The sequence below is a fragment of the Syngnathus leptorhynchus genome, chromosome 11 (assembly GCF_054491065.1).
Source record: "Syngnathus leptorhynchus isolate UIUO chromosome 11, UIUO_Slep, whole genome shotgun sequence".
Classification (NCBI taxonomy): domain Eukaryota; kingdom Metazoa; phylum Chordata; class Actinopteri; order Syngnathiformes; family Syngnathidae; genus Syngnathus; species Syngnathus leptorhynchus.
The window spans coordinates 6,212,510-6,226,412 of NC_141205.1; the positions used below are offsets into that span (position 1 = coordinate 6,212,510).

A 13,903-nucleotide genomic window follows, 5' to 3' on the forward strand; every position below is an offset into this window, starting at 1 on the left:
GCACACACTCTACAACAAATCGGCAACGTTTTGTAGGTGATGTCACTTGGTTTGTATCTGCGCCTCCGTCCATCCACCCACTCACACTTTATTTCAATTGACCAACTTCAGTGTCCCTCATAAAAGTAAAAGGGTCCTTGACTCGGTATTGCTCCAAGTCTCTATACAGTACACCGAATGCTAGTATACACACAGATGGCCTCACTTTCAGTGTCCTGAATGGTAAAGAAAAAGTAAAGAAGTAAAGAGTATTAATAAAGGTTTAATGACCTCTTCAAAATTCTTGAAAATCTTCTCACACAAAAAATCACGACCTCAGATAGCTTTTGAAAGGTAGAATAAAAACAAGAAGTGTAATTTGAGTGAGTATTGTATCAAAATACTCAAACTTTTTCTTTCTTTCTTTCTTTCTTTCTTTCTTTCTTTCTTTCTTTCTTTCTTTCTTTCTTTCTTTCTTTCTTTCTTTCTTTCTTTCTTTCTTTCTTTCTTTCACAATTGTAAGCATGAGTTTACCTTATTTTTGTGAGCCAGAATAGCCAGAATTCCAATAATAATACAATGCAACATAATACAATAGCGCTTTTCCAAACAGCTTTTGATGTATGAAAGGGCTTTACAAAAAATATAACAATACATCAGAAAATATCACATAAAATTCAACTTAACTCCGTCCGAATGATGTTAAAATGGCTTGTGAGTTTGTAACCCTGCCGAAAATTGAAATGTTCCAAAAGTTTAACCAGCGTCATCAACCCAAATACAACAACAAAAGATAAATTGAGACAACACGGCCCAACACAATACAACTCACCACATAAATACTCATTAACCAAAGAGGAAGTAGATTGGAATGAAAACAGAAGTAATTCACATTCAGAATTTCCTGTGGTGCTATTTGCGATTTGAACTCTAATCATCACAAACTGAAACGAGTACAATGCCCCATTCACACTAAACCTGACTCTCTTAATCACATTGTTTGTGTTTGAAATGAAAAAAGTGTTATGTTAAGATTTGATGGGCTTGGCGCACGCCGGCAGTGTAAGCAATTTAATTCACGTTTGATTGCGCAGTCAAGATGGCCTGAAGCGAAGCAACTTCCTCTCCACTGTATGTTGTTTGTATGGAATTACAGTTGCTTCTAATGAGCCTCATTATTCCTTACTTCAGTGCATTACAAATCCCTTAAGATAACATATTGTTGGACTGCATTATCCTTACAGACCACAACAGAGTAGCATTTCATTGCGCTGCCAAGAGTCATAATCCTCCGACCAGCGCGGCCCTCACAGCCAATCAAACAGATGATGTGGAAACAGATGGCAAACGTAAGATGATGGCGGCGTAATGATGCGTTTGTAAATAATCTCTCAGTCACAGCGGTAAATAGCAGTTTATTTAACAAGCATCACATCATAGCAGCACTTTCACCCTCTGCTGTTTCTTCCTCCCCTTTTATCCCTCTTGCGCTCCCTCCTTTCCGCTCGCTCTTGTGTCGGGCTCCACGCTTACAGCGGAGAGCATTAATAATAATAGCAATGATAAACAGAGAGAGCAGATAACCAGGGCAGTGTGTGTATAAGAGGCCCTCACACTCCACCGGCTTACAGTGCTTAGCCCCCATTAAAGACGGGGATGCTGTGGCGGGAAAATAAAAAGCTGTTATTTTGCATGATATTAACCACATGAAAGCGTACGAGGACAGTTAAAGTGGCTGAAGACGGGAGGGGGGTTGATAGCGAATAAAATAAATAACGGTTGGCGGACTTATCGGGCGTAGCACCGTCAGACGTGCGTGCGCATGTGTGTTATCGTGCGCAACACTGTCAGGCAGCCTATTGTTTGGGAAGTGATAAAAGGCAATTTTCAGAGTCCCTTGTAGAATTGCATGCTTGGCTTAATTTGAGGGCCATTTTCCATAACAATGTTGACAGTTTATACCGTACATCTCTTCTTCTGTATAACGTCTCCCCGTCTTCGTCTGCATTCCCTTGTTTCCCTCGCTCATCCGTCCTGTATGCGTCTTTTCACTTTGTACTAACCTGCATTCATGTCTGTGTTTATTAGCATGTCAGCCCCGTGTTTGCCATATCCCCTTTGAGGAGGCAACAATAGCTGATAGACTAATACCTGTCAGTAACGGCACGCGGTTCCCCGCGCGGCAGATTGGAATGTTTTTTCCTTCTGCCCCGTCCTAATCTCGTAGTGACACAGAGCATTGCGAGCTGCGCTCCGCTGCCATCAGAGGAGAGCGTGTCCTCTCATCATCGTGAGTGAGGGCCTATTAGAGGAGCCGAGGATGATGGGAGCCAGGGAGGAGCGAGGAGAAAATAAGGGAAGAGATCGTAGGTTCGGGGCAGGATAATTGACACGGATGCTCCGATTGCCTGTGGAGGAGGTTTTTATTTTTCCTCCTCTCCGAGGCCTTTAGTGCAAGAGCAAACAAGACTTTGTGCACAAATACGCACGCTCATAAACACATGTACAGCGCATTCATGATGTTTTCAAATAATCCTACATGCTGTCATTTGCTCATCTCTAATGAGCATCCTCTAAATGAAACTGATAGCGGTTATCCGCATTGTGTGACGGATAACAGAAAAAAATGATGGAGAAGACAAGCGTGACAAAAAGCAGGACTGCAATTATGTTTTTTGAGAGACAAAGTATGACCTTCTCTGGCCGGCATTCAAACTGTGCTAGACTCAATCGTGCCAATCACAATTCCGAACATTGTCGCAATTCAGATTTTAAGATCCGAACATGTTTACGCACTGTCATGATGACCTGTTTACCTTTCTTTACAGCAGGGTGAGATAGGATGGTCATGTGACATTGCATGTGAACGAGACCGTGATTGCCGTGGATGCCCGATGAGATCATTATAACAAAAAGTAGTAATTCCAATGTGATGCTTTACACAACTACAAATGTTATCAATGATTAAAATCAAAGGGATGGATGAGGATGATATTCTCTTTTAGGAGCTATTACTTAAAACAGGCCAGAAGCATTTTGCATATATCCACTTAGATGTTTGATTTCCGATCTACTTTATCTGTGTGTTATAACGTCCACCATATTTATTTCTTACCGTTTACTTGATGGGACAAAGCCGGTATGACACTCCAGGAGGCTGCTGCCGTTCGTCTTTCAACCCTCAAACTGGAATCGCAACAGAGTCGCCTCTAGGCAAAGCTAAAGCTAACGTGCTATCTGCTTACTATAATCTATATTTAAAAGAAGAGGAGAAAAGACTCGTGGCTATTCTATTCCTTAAACCTGTTATCATTTTTCAAAGCTGAGCCGTCTCTTGCTTTCTTCCCCGCTTCAAGGCTGTTTTATTGTATCACAAGCAGGAAGTGTTCTTATTGTAAAGTTTTTTTTTTATCCTCATATTTTATTGTCTGGGGAGACATCCTTAGTATGGTGGTCTCGTGAACAAAGCCAATGAAGGTGGGATTGATAATGACGCTTTAATGGGCCACTATCTGCCCTTGATGGGACTTCAATACCAAGTGAAAAGGTAACAAACTATACTTGGAATGTTGCAGACGGGAGAATAAAGGAAAAAACGTAAGGACGACTTTAAAATCCAACATCATAGATACTTCTTCCTCTTTTGGAGGACTCACAGGATAAATAATATGTGCCCAAGCACTCCTCGCTCTCCTCAGTTGATCTCGCCTTCCTCCCCGTTACAAATGGCCGCACGTAGGAAATGAGAGGATTGTTATTTCAAACTTAATAATGTTACACGACTCCATTAAGAAAACGCCGCTCTATCAAACTCCCACAATCTCCGGAGATAATTTAATCACCAAATGCCAAACTGCCACGCCACATTTAGGTGTAATTTTCATCCATGCAAAGGTAATTTGTTTCGGTATTATGAATTAATTAAAGCCTAACAAAGATGGAGGAGGCTGTAGAATGTCTAATCAACAGCCCCTTGAAGACTGATTGATTCTCGCTCCTCCACACTGCGGCCTATCATGCTTTGTCCTCCACGTCTCATCTTTAAATTGATTCCCCCTTTACGTGGTGGCTCCACTTGCCTCTTCAGATCGTCCACTGTTTGTGCCAGCGGGTTGATCTGGACCTTAAAGAAGTCAGTCTGATGGTCGGTCTCTGCAGACGCCACTTCTGTCTTTTGACTTAACTACGTAGCATTTAAGAATCTCCATCTGTTGTTACTGTAACTTATTTAACTTTTGGGGATGATTTGTCATTAGCCATGCAGAGAACTTGGTTCATTTTGAATGATTTACTGTATCAGGATGGCTGAAGAGCCAATGTGAAGTGTTTCCACCTCATTTGCAATCACAGAAACATGCAGGGGTAGCCAAACCTTTTCATTTTAGGCCCACAAAAATGGAAGGATGCACGGCTGTGTTGAAATGTGTCTACTTTAAATTTATTTTTATTTTATTTATAATGTACACTATTTTTTATTTTGGAAATTATTTTTTTGAGCTGCCAAAATTTACACACATAGACTTTAAACTTAAGCAAGGATCTAATCTATTTTAAAGGAAATCCCAACCAAACAGTTTTTTTGGTTGTTGTTTTTGCAGTTTAGTTCAGGTGGAAACATATTTCATTTTAGGGCTCTCATTGTCAAACTCTTGAGTTCCATTTTCTTTGAACTTTCAGAGATTAATTTAAAGCCGACATAAGACACGGTTTTGTTTGAGATTAATTTAAAGGTCAATAGAAAATCTAGTTTTGATTCTTATCGGCACCTTTTTCATCTGTACATTTTTAACGTGACACTTCAACTGAAGTAGCTTTGACTTCTTACACCAAAAAACTTCATTTACTAGCATCAGTCAATTTAGTTTTTGTCAAGGTGTAGCATTCCATTCACTATAAATCAATGAACTTACAGAGAAGACTTTCTATATATATTTTCTTTTAGTTTGTCATCCTTTCACATTTGTCGAGTGATGCATGACATTTTTTGACCTTTTCGTTTTACTTGTTACATTCTTTTTTTTTTTTTTTTTAATCAACTATATCTGCTGGTGTCAAATGCATCACATTGTAGCCCTTTTGTCACTCAATCATTCCTGCAGCTGCTTGTCCCGGGAGATAATATTGTGTTTTCACATACATGCCGCAGGGTACCTGAAAGCGTCCTTTTCACCCCTAAACACTCACTCACAGACGTGCGGCACAGCAAATAACACAAGAAACCATAAATCAAGGCTATAACACGCCAAAGTCATATGCAGACAAGCCCTTCTCACGCACACACCCCACACGTCAGTTATCTGTTTTTCGAATCTTCTGTACACACTGTGGAGTTTTCCCTGGTGGCTGCACATACACACACAAGCATGCACGCTACAAAAAAAATTTCACACCCAGACGCATACAGTAAATACAACAAATACCTTCGCATCTGCTAGCAACAACACACCTCAAATCCAGCCTTTGCTTATGTAAATATTTACCCTGCCATGGTTGAGATATGCAGGGTATTGTACATGGCCAAGACAATAGTCTTTTGGTTTGAGAGTTAGCTCCTGACTGAAACTAGTATTTTCCAAATGCCATGTATACTCAAGGCAGGAATGAAATGTTACAAAAAGTGCCTTAACTTTGTGTTTGTTAGATAACTGTAGGTGCATTCCTTTGCACTGTGTGTGTGTGTGTGTGTGTGTGTGTGTGTGTGTGTGTGTGTGTGTGTGTGTGTGTGTGTGTGTGTGTGTGTGTGTGTGTGTGTGTGTGTGTGTGTGTGTGTGTGTGCGCGCGCGCGCGTGTGTGTGTGTGTGTGCGCGTGGTGGTGTGGGGTGGTGATAAAAACAAGCGAGAAAAATAGCCCAAGTTAAGGAGAGGCTTGCTGGGGTCAGTGAGAAACTGGTGCACTTCAGATAAATCAACCCTGTAAAATAAACATTGTTCAGTGACAGGCAGGAGGCTGTGGGATCCTTTTTGATGTTTGTGCTTTTGATGAGGAGATGCAAGTTGGGTTTGACCCGAAATGATCACAACACATTGAAAGATCACAGATCACAGTGAATTATAAATAATAATAATTGTAAATAATTTTTATTTTTATTGTGCAGCATTTCAGGGATTTCTTGATTAGAAAACAAAAAGTGGTTGAATTGGTTTGCTGGTGGAGTCGTTGACAACCTCAACAAAGAAATTGTAATGAAAATTGAAAAACACGAACATTGCTGTAGTCATACTTCAAATTCTTGTGGAAAGCAATCCAGTACGAGTTTCTGCTGTTGTACAAGTTGCATAACAATAGGACACTATAGGCCTCAACTAGTTGTCGAGCATCTGCGACTAGTCTTGCAACTAGTAAATGCAGTCGCAGTAGCGCTGATATTTGGTCCCAATCAACACTCCACATTATTTGATTTGATCATAAACATGCTTTTGCTGCGCATGTAAGTACAATCATGCAAATAAAAGCCTGGTACCCTCCACTGTTGAGTAAACACCTTGAATCACTATTCCAGAAAATACTTTTTATTTATATCCCATGACCTTTGCTCGAATATCACGTATAATATCATGGACCAGGTTTGTTTTTTTACAAATCTGTGATGATTCAAGTCCTATTTGGCCACTTTACAAGGCTAGTTAGTTAGACCTCAAGATCCCCTGCTGTTAATCTCTGGTGGCTTGAAGCAGATGACCAATTAAAAATCCTTTGGCAAATACCCAATCAGCGCTGTGAGGGTCTTCCTCTCCACAGTACGCCACTGTTTTTTCACAGTCCTCTCCCCTTTTCCATTGTGCCCATCGTGCTAAGCCACGGGGGTCTTTCCACTGCACACGGACTCACAAAGACACTCTCGCGTGCACAAAAGCATCCGCTCGCACATATACACACATGAGCACGGCGCACCTTATTACTCTTTATTAATCTGCAGGGCGTTAATTGAAACCCCCCTGAGTTTGAGCCGTACCTGTATTCTCATTATCATCCAAGGTGCCTTTGGGAGCAGCGGGGAGGTGGGTGGGTGGGTGGTGACAGAAAGGACTTGAGAATCTCCTGTGACAGGCCAGTTGAACATCTACAGATCACAGTGAATTCAACTTAGCACTTGGTTTCCGTCGCCCTCGTAATCAATAGGCAAAAAGAAGGATGCCTGGAGCAAAACATGAACGATACACGTTGTGACCTCTCCCGATATTAATGTGATCAGCTGCAGTTTCTTCACGCCTGCCATCACGTGGAAATGCCTTCAACGAATAATTGTTTCATGACCGGTATTGAAGTAGTGACAGGGAAATAAGGCAGGTGCAGTATGTGAGACTCTTTTTGTTGGGTGAGCACACAGGACTCCTGGATCTGGGTCACATTGCCCGGAGCTGCTCCAGGTGGATAGCCAATGCACGGGTGCTTTGAGTCACAAACGAGTAATTTCAGGGTGCTAACAGCAATCGATGTTGGACTTGGCGAAAACGGAGGGAGTAATAATACAGCTGGTTTGGTGTCCCAATTTCTTTGGGACCCAAGAGAGATGACATACCTTGATATAGTTACGAAAGCACAGCAATGGACAGAGAGCTCCACCATGCTGATCCAAATCACATCCAAACCAGTTGGGAAAAGTCTCCAGGCCACTTCCTGCTTGGTTGCTAAGTAACCATTTCCAAATATGGACAAACAGAGACAATATTGATTGTAAATATCATGAGATGACAAAATGTTCATGAATCAAAGACGGAAGTGCCCGCCCTACTCAAGCATACATTTAGAATTATTGATTTGCACAACACAGGTGTTGAGGCGAGCCTTCCTCGGTGCAGACTAACCAGGCCAGGGTTCAGTTTACTTTTCTGGTGACAGGTTATACACTACCATGAGTGCGTGGACATGTGGTTGCATGGGCGCCAATATATGCCAGGAGGGAAGGAGATCCGATTAGTAGTACTCTGAAAGTAATTACCTTAATTAAAGCAGTAATGTGTGCAGGCAGAAGGGAGGGAAGAGTGGGGAAAGGAGAAAGGGGGGTTGGACAGGAGAGAACCTGCCATCTTTTATGGAGCAGTTTAGGGACTCTGTGATTTAAGGGGCACACTCAACAGTGTGCAGCATTTGTGGGAAGGGGGATATGGGGGAATAAAAGTGCTTTGTTATGGCAGGATAACGGGATAGGGGATAGTTAGTGATTGAAGAGATTGGAGGGTTGAGGGAGAGAAAACATGCGCAGGACTTTTTTTTTTTATACTACTTTGTCACAACAGTTTCTTTGTACACAAAACACACCGGAATAATTGTCCCCTCAACATGAATTTAGTATTAAATCATACAAAAAGCTCAATACGACATTATGCTTAAAAAGGGTTTAAAAGCAATGTTCAATACCGGTATGTCAACAATACCGATACCAACTACCAATACCGTTAGTACTTTTGATAAATTATTCCCCCCAAATGATCATTTTGAAAGAAAAAAGAAAAACCAATTTTTCCATTTCTAATTCCTAATTTTAAAACAGCATCCATTACCGAAACCTTGAAATCAGGCCATGCATTAACGATACTGCTATCTGGTATTGGTACTCGCCCATTGCGTAAATGTGTGCATGACAACATTCAACTTTGAGTTAACTCATTGGATAATCATGCACACTCATTTTCATTATCAACACCAAAATTGGATGATTGCAGTCAAATACGTGTCTCTAACGGTCTCTCGCACATCTTCCAATTGTGTGCGTGCACGTCTGTTTGAATTGCCATTGATATAGCATCTTCTTCGATGGAATGATAATGAAAATAATAACATCCCTAACAAAATATTCATAAAGGTAATGATGAATGCAATATTTCTCCGAGAGATACATCAGACGACGTCTTGGTTCAAGGAAAACAGAGAGTGTCGTCTCCCACACCCTCAAATTATCTGCCGCTTTCACAACTCACTGATAGCGTAGATGAGAGCTGAGGAAAATGGACACACAATTATACTCACTTGTCGTATATTAATACTGCTTCTTGACATCTTCCGTGGACCCTGGGCTGTCATCTCTTTGTCTGCTTTAATTGAAAATTAATGGTTAGTGTGTTGCCAAGGCAACTGCGGCGCCAATGATGGTAAGTGAGTAACGTTCAACCAGACACCAGTGGCATTGTTTGTCCTGTCTGACCTTCAAAGTCAGCCGAGAGGACAGGCGGACGAGAGCAAAGAAAGACATTAAAAAAAAAAGAATAGAGTGTTAAGGGTTGAATGCTGTGCACTGGAGCAGCGAGGAAAAATAAAATTAAGTTATTGTGGCCATGCTTTTTGGCCAGGTAGGGAGACAAAAATCCAGAACTAGGGGGTGACTGAAGATATGATGTCAAAATGCCAAATGGAGGGAATTATCTTTGAGTGCAAGAGAAGAAAAAGGCCTGTGAGTTTTCTGCGGAGCGTCAGCGGCACCTTTGTGTTGATGGAGTCAGAGGGCACCTTATAGCTCCATAATCATCTGGACACAGGTGTCTTTATTCTTGCGTGGACATGTTGGTCCTTGTGTTTACAAAGCAGCTCAGACATAATACCAAATGGCCGATGACCAAATGAATACCAATGTATGGTAGAAAGGCACAAAAGGTTGTTGATGATGTCACCATTGAAATCACCATTGAAACATGAAGAAAAACATTTTCTCAATAGAGACAAAAATGTTAGTCTTCTTTTGTGTAGCACACTATGCCAATTCTTCTGTCACTCAGTGGATTCTACAACAATAGAGTAATTTTTGGTTTTATTTTATATTTAGATGGATGTGGAACGCTGATGACGGGCAACGGAAAAGATCAACTCAACGGCTTTCTCGTTGATAATTCCATCCCTGCTGGACATCATCTACTCTGGACATGCTCGGTACGCACACATCCTTACTAAGTTGAGTTGATAGCACACTCCAGACTGGAGTGTACACCTTTCGACCCCCGGCACTGTGCGTCACACACATTAACTGAACATAATTCATGAAAATATCAACGGTACTTTTCTGCTTCTATCTAGGTAACTAGAAAATATTTTTTAGACTAAACAGGAGTAATAAACCGCAAGTTCAGAACTAGTGTCAACTTGTCAGAAAGACGCTGATCACTGATTTTAACTTTTACGATCATATTTATTACAGTCAGAAGATATCTTGAAAAAATTTAGCAAAGTGCTTTCTCACATGATTATGAACAAGATGTGACAAAGCAGCCCACGATGAAAACCGCTCCAAAATATGTACACTCAAAGAGAATTTGTACACAAAAAGGTTGGGTTTTTATTGCGCATGTGCCTTTACCTGCCATAACTGTTAAGCGTGTTATTATCAATAATAATTTGTTGCAACACACCATCACTGACTCACGAGCAAACGACAAGAATGAATGCAGACAATAAGTGACTTTCCATCAGTTGATACATCTTAAATGGCCATGAACAACTGCTCTGCATAATACATCGATGTGCTTCCAATGAAATATTTTGTTCAATGAATTAAAAAAAATGTTCAATTAGAATTTAAAAGATACTCATTGTGCAGTTTTACACCACTGGAGGAAACTGCTTGAAAGTAATAATAGCACTTGGTCAAGCTGCCAAGGGCGAACATTCCCAATTTGGATTGGTGACAAAGGAGAGTCCCGCCTCCGCTTTGCGCAATCAAATCAAAGAATTTTCCTTCATTTATTCAGCTTCTTACAAAATGCAAATGATTTAATTTCATGCAGCCACTTGATAAAATACAATTGATTCAAATTCTGCAGACATATCGCAAAATATTTCCCATGTTAATCTTCATACTGTGAGCAAATTCGATTAAACACAACGATCGTGTATGTACAGCCAAGCTGCTCCTTGTGCGGATGACAAACGGCGACTTATTGAGAGGCTCAAACTATGAGTCAGAGCACATGTGTGAAGGAGAGGCCAAAAAAAGTCTCTTCATGTGGACGATATGGAAGATTGAAGGAAGAAATTGGGGATGGAGAAAGATAGAGACGCTGAGAGTGAGAATGAGGTGAATGGATCACTTTTCCATATTGCATGCGGAGCTGAATCCATCATCTTGGGGAGCCATTATATGCGTCATTCACATCAAACTTTCCAAATTAAAGAGCCACCTCATCTGCTCTACTGTACGCTGCTCGCTAATTCCCTCTCCAGCCCCCTCACCCTTTCTCTGTTTAGCTGCACAAGCAGCAACTTCTCCCCTCTTTGCTGTAAAGTTGCTGAGAGGGCTCATATATGATGTTTTTGTAGCTTCAGTGTAGCCTCGGGATGCAAAACACATCTCAGAGCTGCCAGATGAGGCCTTGGTGGTTATCTTATCTGATGGGGAAAAAAAAGAGGGTGGTGAATTTTATTTGCATGCTGCATTGATGTTCAAATAGCTGTTTGAATGCTTCCTCAGCAGCCCGGACAGACTGATTGTGTGGCTGGCGAGCAAACAAGTGTATCAGATGATATCAGCCATGCCCTACTTAACTAGCCCGGGTGAGGCGTGTGAACGCTGCAAATCGTGTAAACTTTACTCCACTTCGATATACGTCGGTACGGAAACTGCTTGTGTGGAGTCAATATTTTTCACTGGCAAATACGTTTAGTTAAAGTAACTTTGAACGTACTTGCTTATACATAGTATGTTCGACGTACTTGTAAAGCTATACACTAAAAACATGGCATTTTCTCCGATAATGTCACTGGGAAAAAAGAAAAATATATCATTTTTTTTTTTTTTTTTAGAATTTGGCCTACATTATACCAATATGTTCGAAAGTTTGGTAAACATTGTTTATTCATAATTTTTATGTTTGTAACTATTGTCTGCAATAGATGATTTGCAGTCTGCATTTTCTTTTTCCCATAATGCCACGGGGCTTGAGTTGCACATGCGCATGACCTGGTGGCATTATGAGGAAAATATGTTGACTCTACTTTGGCAGTTCCATGCTTCTGTACATCTGTGTCTAACATCGCTTCTCAGTGAACATGTGTGTGTGTGTTTGTGTGTGTGTGTGTTTGTAATAGGTCCATGCATCTGTTGTGCTTTATGGCAGCGATATGTTAAGTACCTCATATTGCAGCAATAAAATAAAATCTGGTCTGGAAGTAGCTTGATGCAGTTTCAAAAATTGGATCGGGGAGTAGGCTAATGTTTCAAATCACACTGTGCTCTTTGGCCTCACACCCACATGCGCACACACACACACACACACACACACACACACACACACACACACACACACACACACACACACACACACACACACAAGCCCAGCAGAGGGGCCTGTCTGGCTTTCAGATGGACCCGACAAATGACAAAAGGAGAGGCGAGTACAGGGAAAGACAATGCAGAGGATGAGAAACAAGAAGACAGTTGAAAGAAATCAAGACAGTTCTTGAAGGAACTTAGGAAGTGTGAATTTTAAAACAAGGAGGCGTCACTCAGGGCGAGTGGCGGTCTTTCATCCTTTGCTGTATTGTGCCCTCGCTCCTTTCAACAGACTGCGAGAGAGAGATTTCAGGAGCAATTTTAACCAGGAAGGGTGAGTCAGGGCGCACATGCAAAAATCTTGACCAATCTTCTGTGCCGCGAGAACTTCTTCCTTTGACAGACTTCTTAAGTTTGATACCTGCGATTCGACAGTTAATCCGAGTGAGAATTTAAATAGAAGCTAAATCATTGTCTTTTCCTTCCTTCCCATTCCTGCCTCGGTGATGTCGCCCAATCTCCCGCGCTCGCTCTCCTGCAGAAAAAGCCTGACCTCTGCGTTTTTTTGTCTCCTTCCTTAAGATTGGTTTTAAATACTCTGCAGATTAAAGCACAGGCATGAAAGCTCACATTAGCTATATATTTAAAAAATCCCCCCTGGTCGATAATCCATGTATTTGTCAGAATCAAACACAGGGGAATAGAAAAGGGAAGCAATGACATGATGAGTAGCCAGAGCCAGACATATTGTGAAGGGGAATTAGAAGGAGCCAGAGATACATTGAGCAGAATGTGGCCCCAAGAAAAAAAAAATAAAAGTCCTTCAGGGTGATTATTGAAATTCACTCAACAATGCCTTCCTTGAACGTTTTGATGGAACCTAAAAAAGCACTGTGATGACCTCTGATGCCTTTCAGAAGCCCTTTTTTGTGAAGACAAACACACAGACTATAGGGAAAATTGATGCATACAGTATATGATGTGCATCTTTCACATACTCCATCATTTTTATAAGGCTTAAATGAGATGCTTTACCTCACTGCTGAGCGAGAGGGTGAATTAATGTGTGTGAGACATGGTTTAAATGCATGCCATATCAAATGGAAATTCTTGAACGTCAAAAAAGGTGACTAGTAACTTAATCAGTTGCATTTTTGTTAGTCTAAAGCTAAGCGATGAATAGGCCAGGACACAGAGAAGAAAGTCAATTGAAGTTTTTGATGTTTCCAGGCCACCTATTCACACTCCCTAAATGTTAATACAGTTATAGTAAATTCCATATTGTAACTTTTACACAAAATATATAAAAATATATCAATCGCTTTTGATGATCTTAGACCTCCAAGGCTGTGAATGCTACTGGACATGAAGGTTTCTTTCCTTCTTTCTTTTTGTTCAAAAGAGAGCTGCAGTTTGACATGAGGTTACAAAACAGGCATCTGCAGTAAGTGTGGCAATAAATGAAGCTCGACAAAGAATGAAAGAAATGTCTTTTATTTTCAATGTCAAAATACTAAAAGAACTAGTTGTGTGAGTGAATGTGTGTGTGTGTGTGTGTGTGTGTGTGTGTGTGTGTGTGTGTGTGTGTGTGTGTGTGTGTATGTGTATGTACGCGCGTGTGTGCGTCCGCGCGCGTGTGTGTGTGTGTGTGTGTGTGTGTGTGTGTGTGTGTGTGTGCGTGAGCGTGTGTGCGTGTGCGTTTTCCAGTTCACTCAAGTACAGTAGGT

The 13,903-nt window shown here is 41.1% G+C and overlaps 1 protein-coding gene across 7 annotated transcripts in view; it reads left to right on the forward strand.

The window, feature by feature from the left end:
* foxp4 (forkhead box P4) overlaps positions 1-13,903 on the forward strand; it is a 139,902-nt gene that overhangs the window by 48,627 nt on the left and 77,372 nt on the right. For all 7 annotated transcript variants that reach the window (XM_085923456.1, XM_085923455.1, XM_085923459.1 and 4 more), the window contains exon 6: positions 9,738-9,841. In XM_085923456.1, coding sequence (XP_085779582.1) covers positions 9,755-9,841 — 87 coding nt within the window. In that variant the 5' untranslated portion in view covers positions 9,738-9,754. The remainder of the gene's footprint in view (positions 1-9,737; positions 9,842-13,903) is intronic.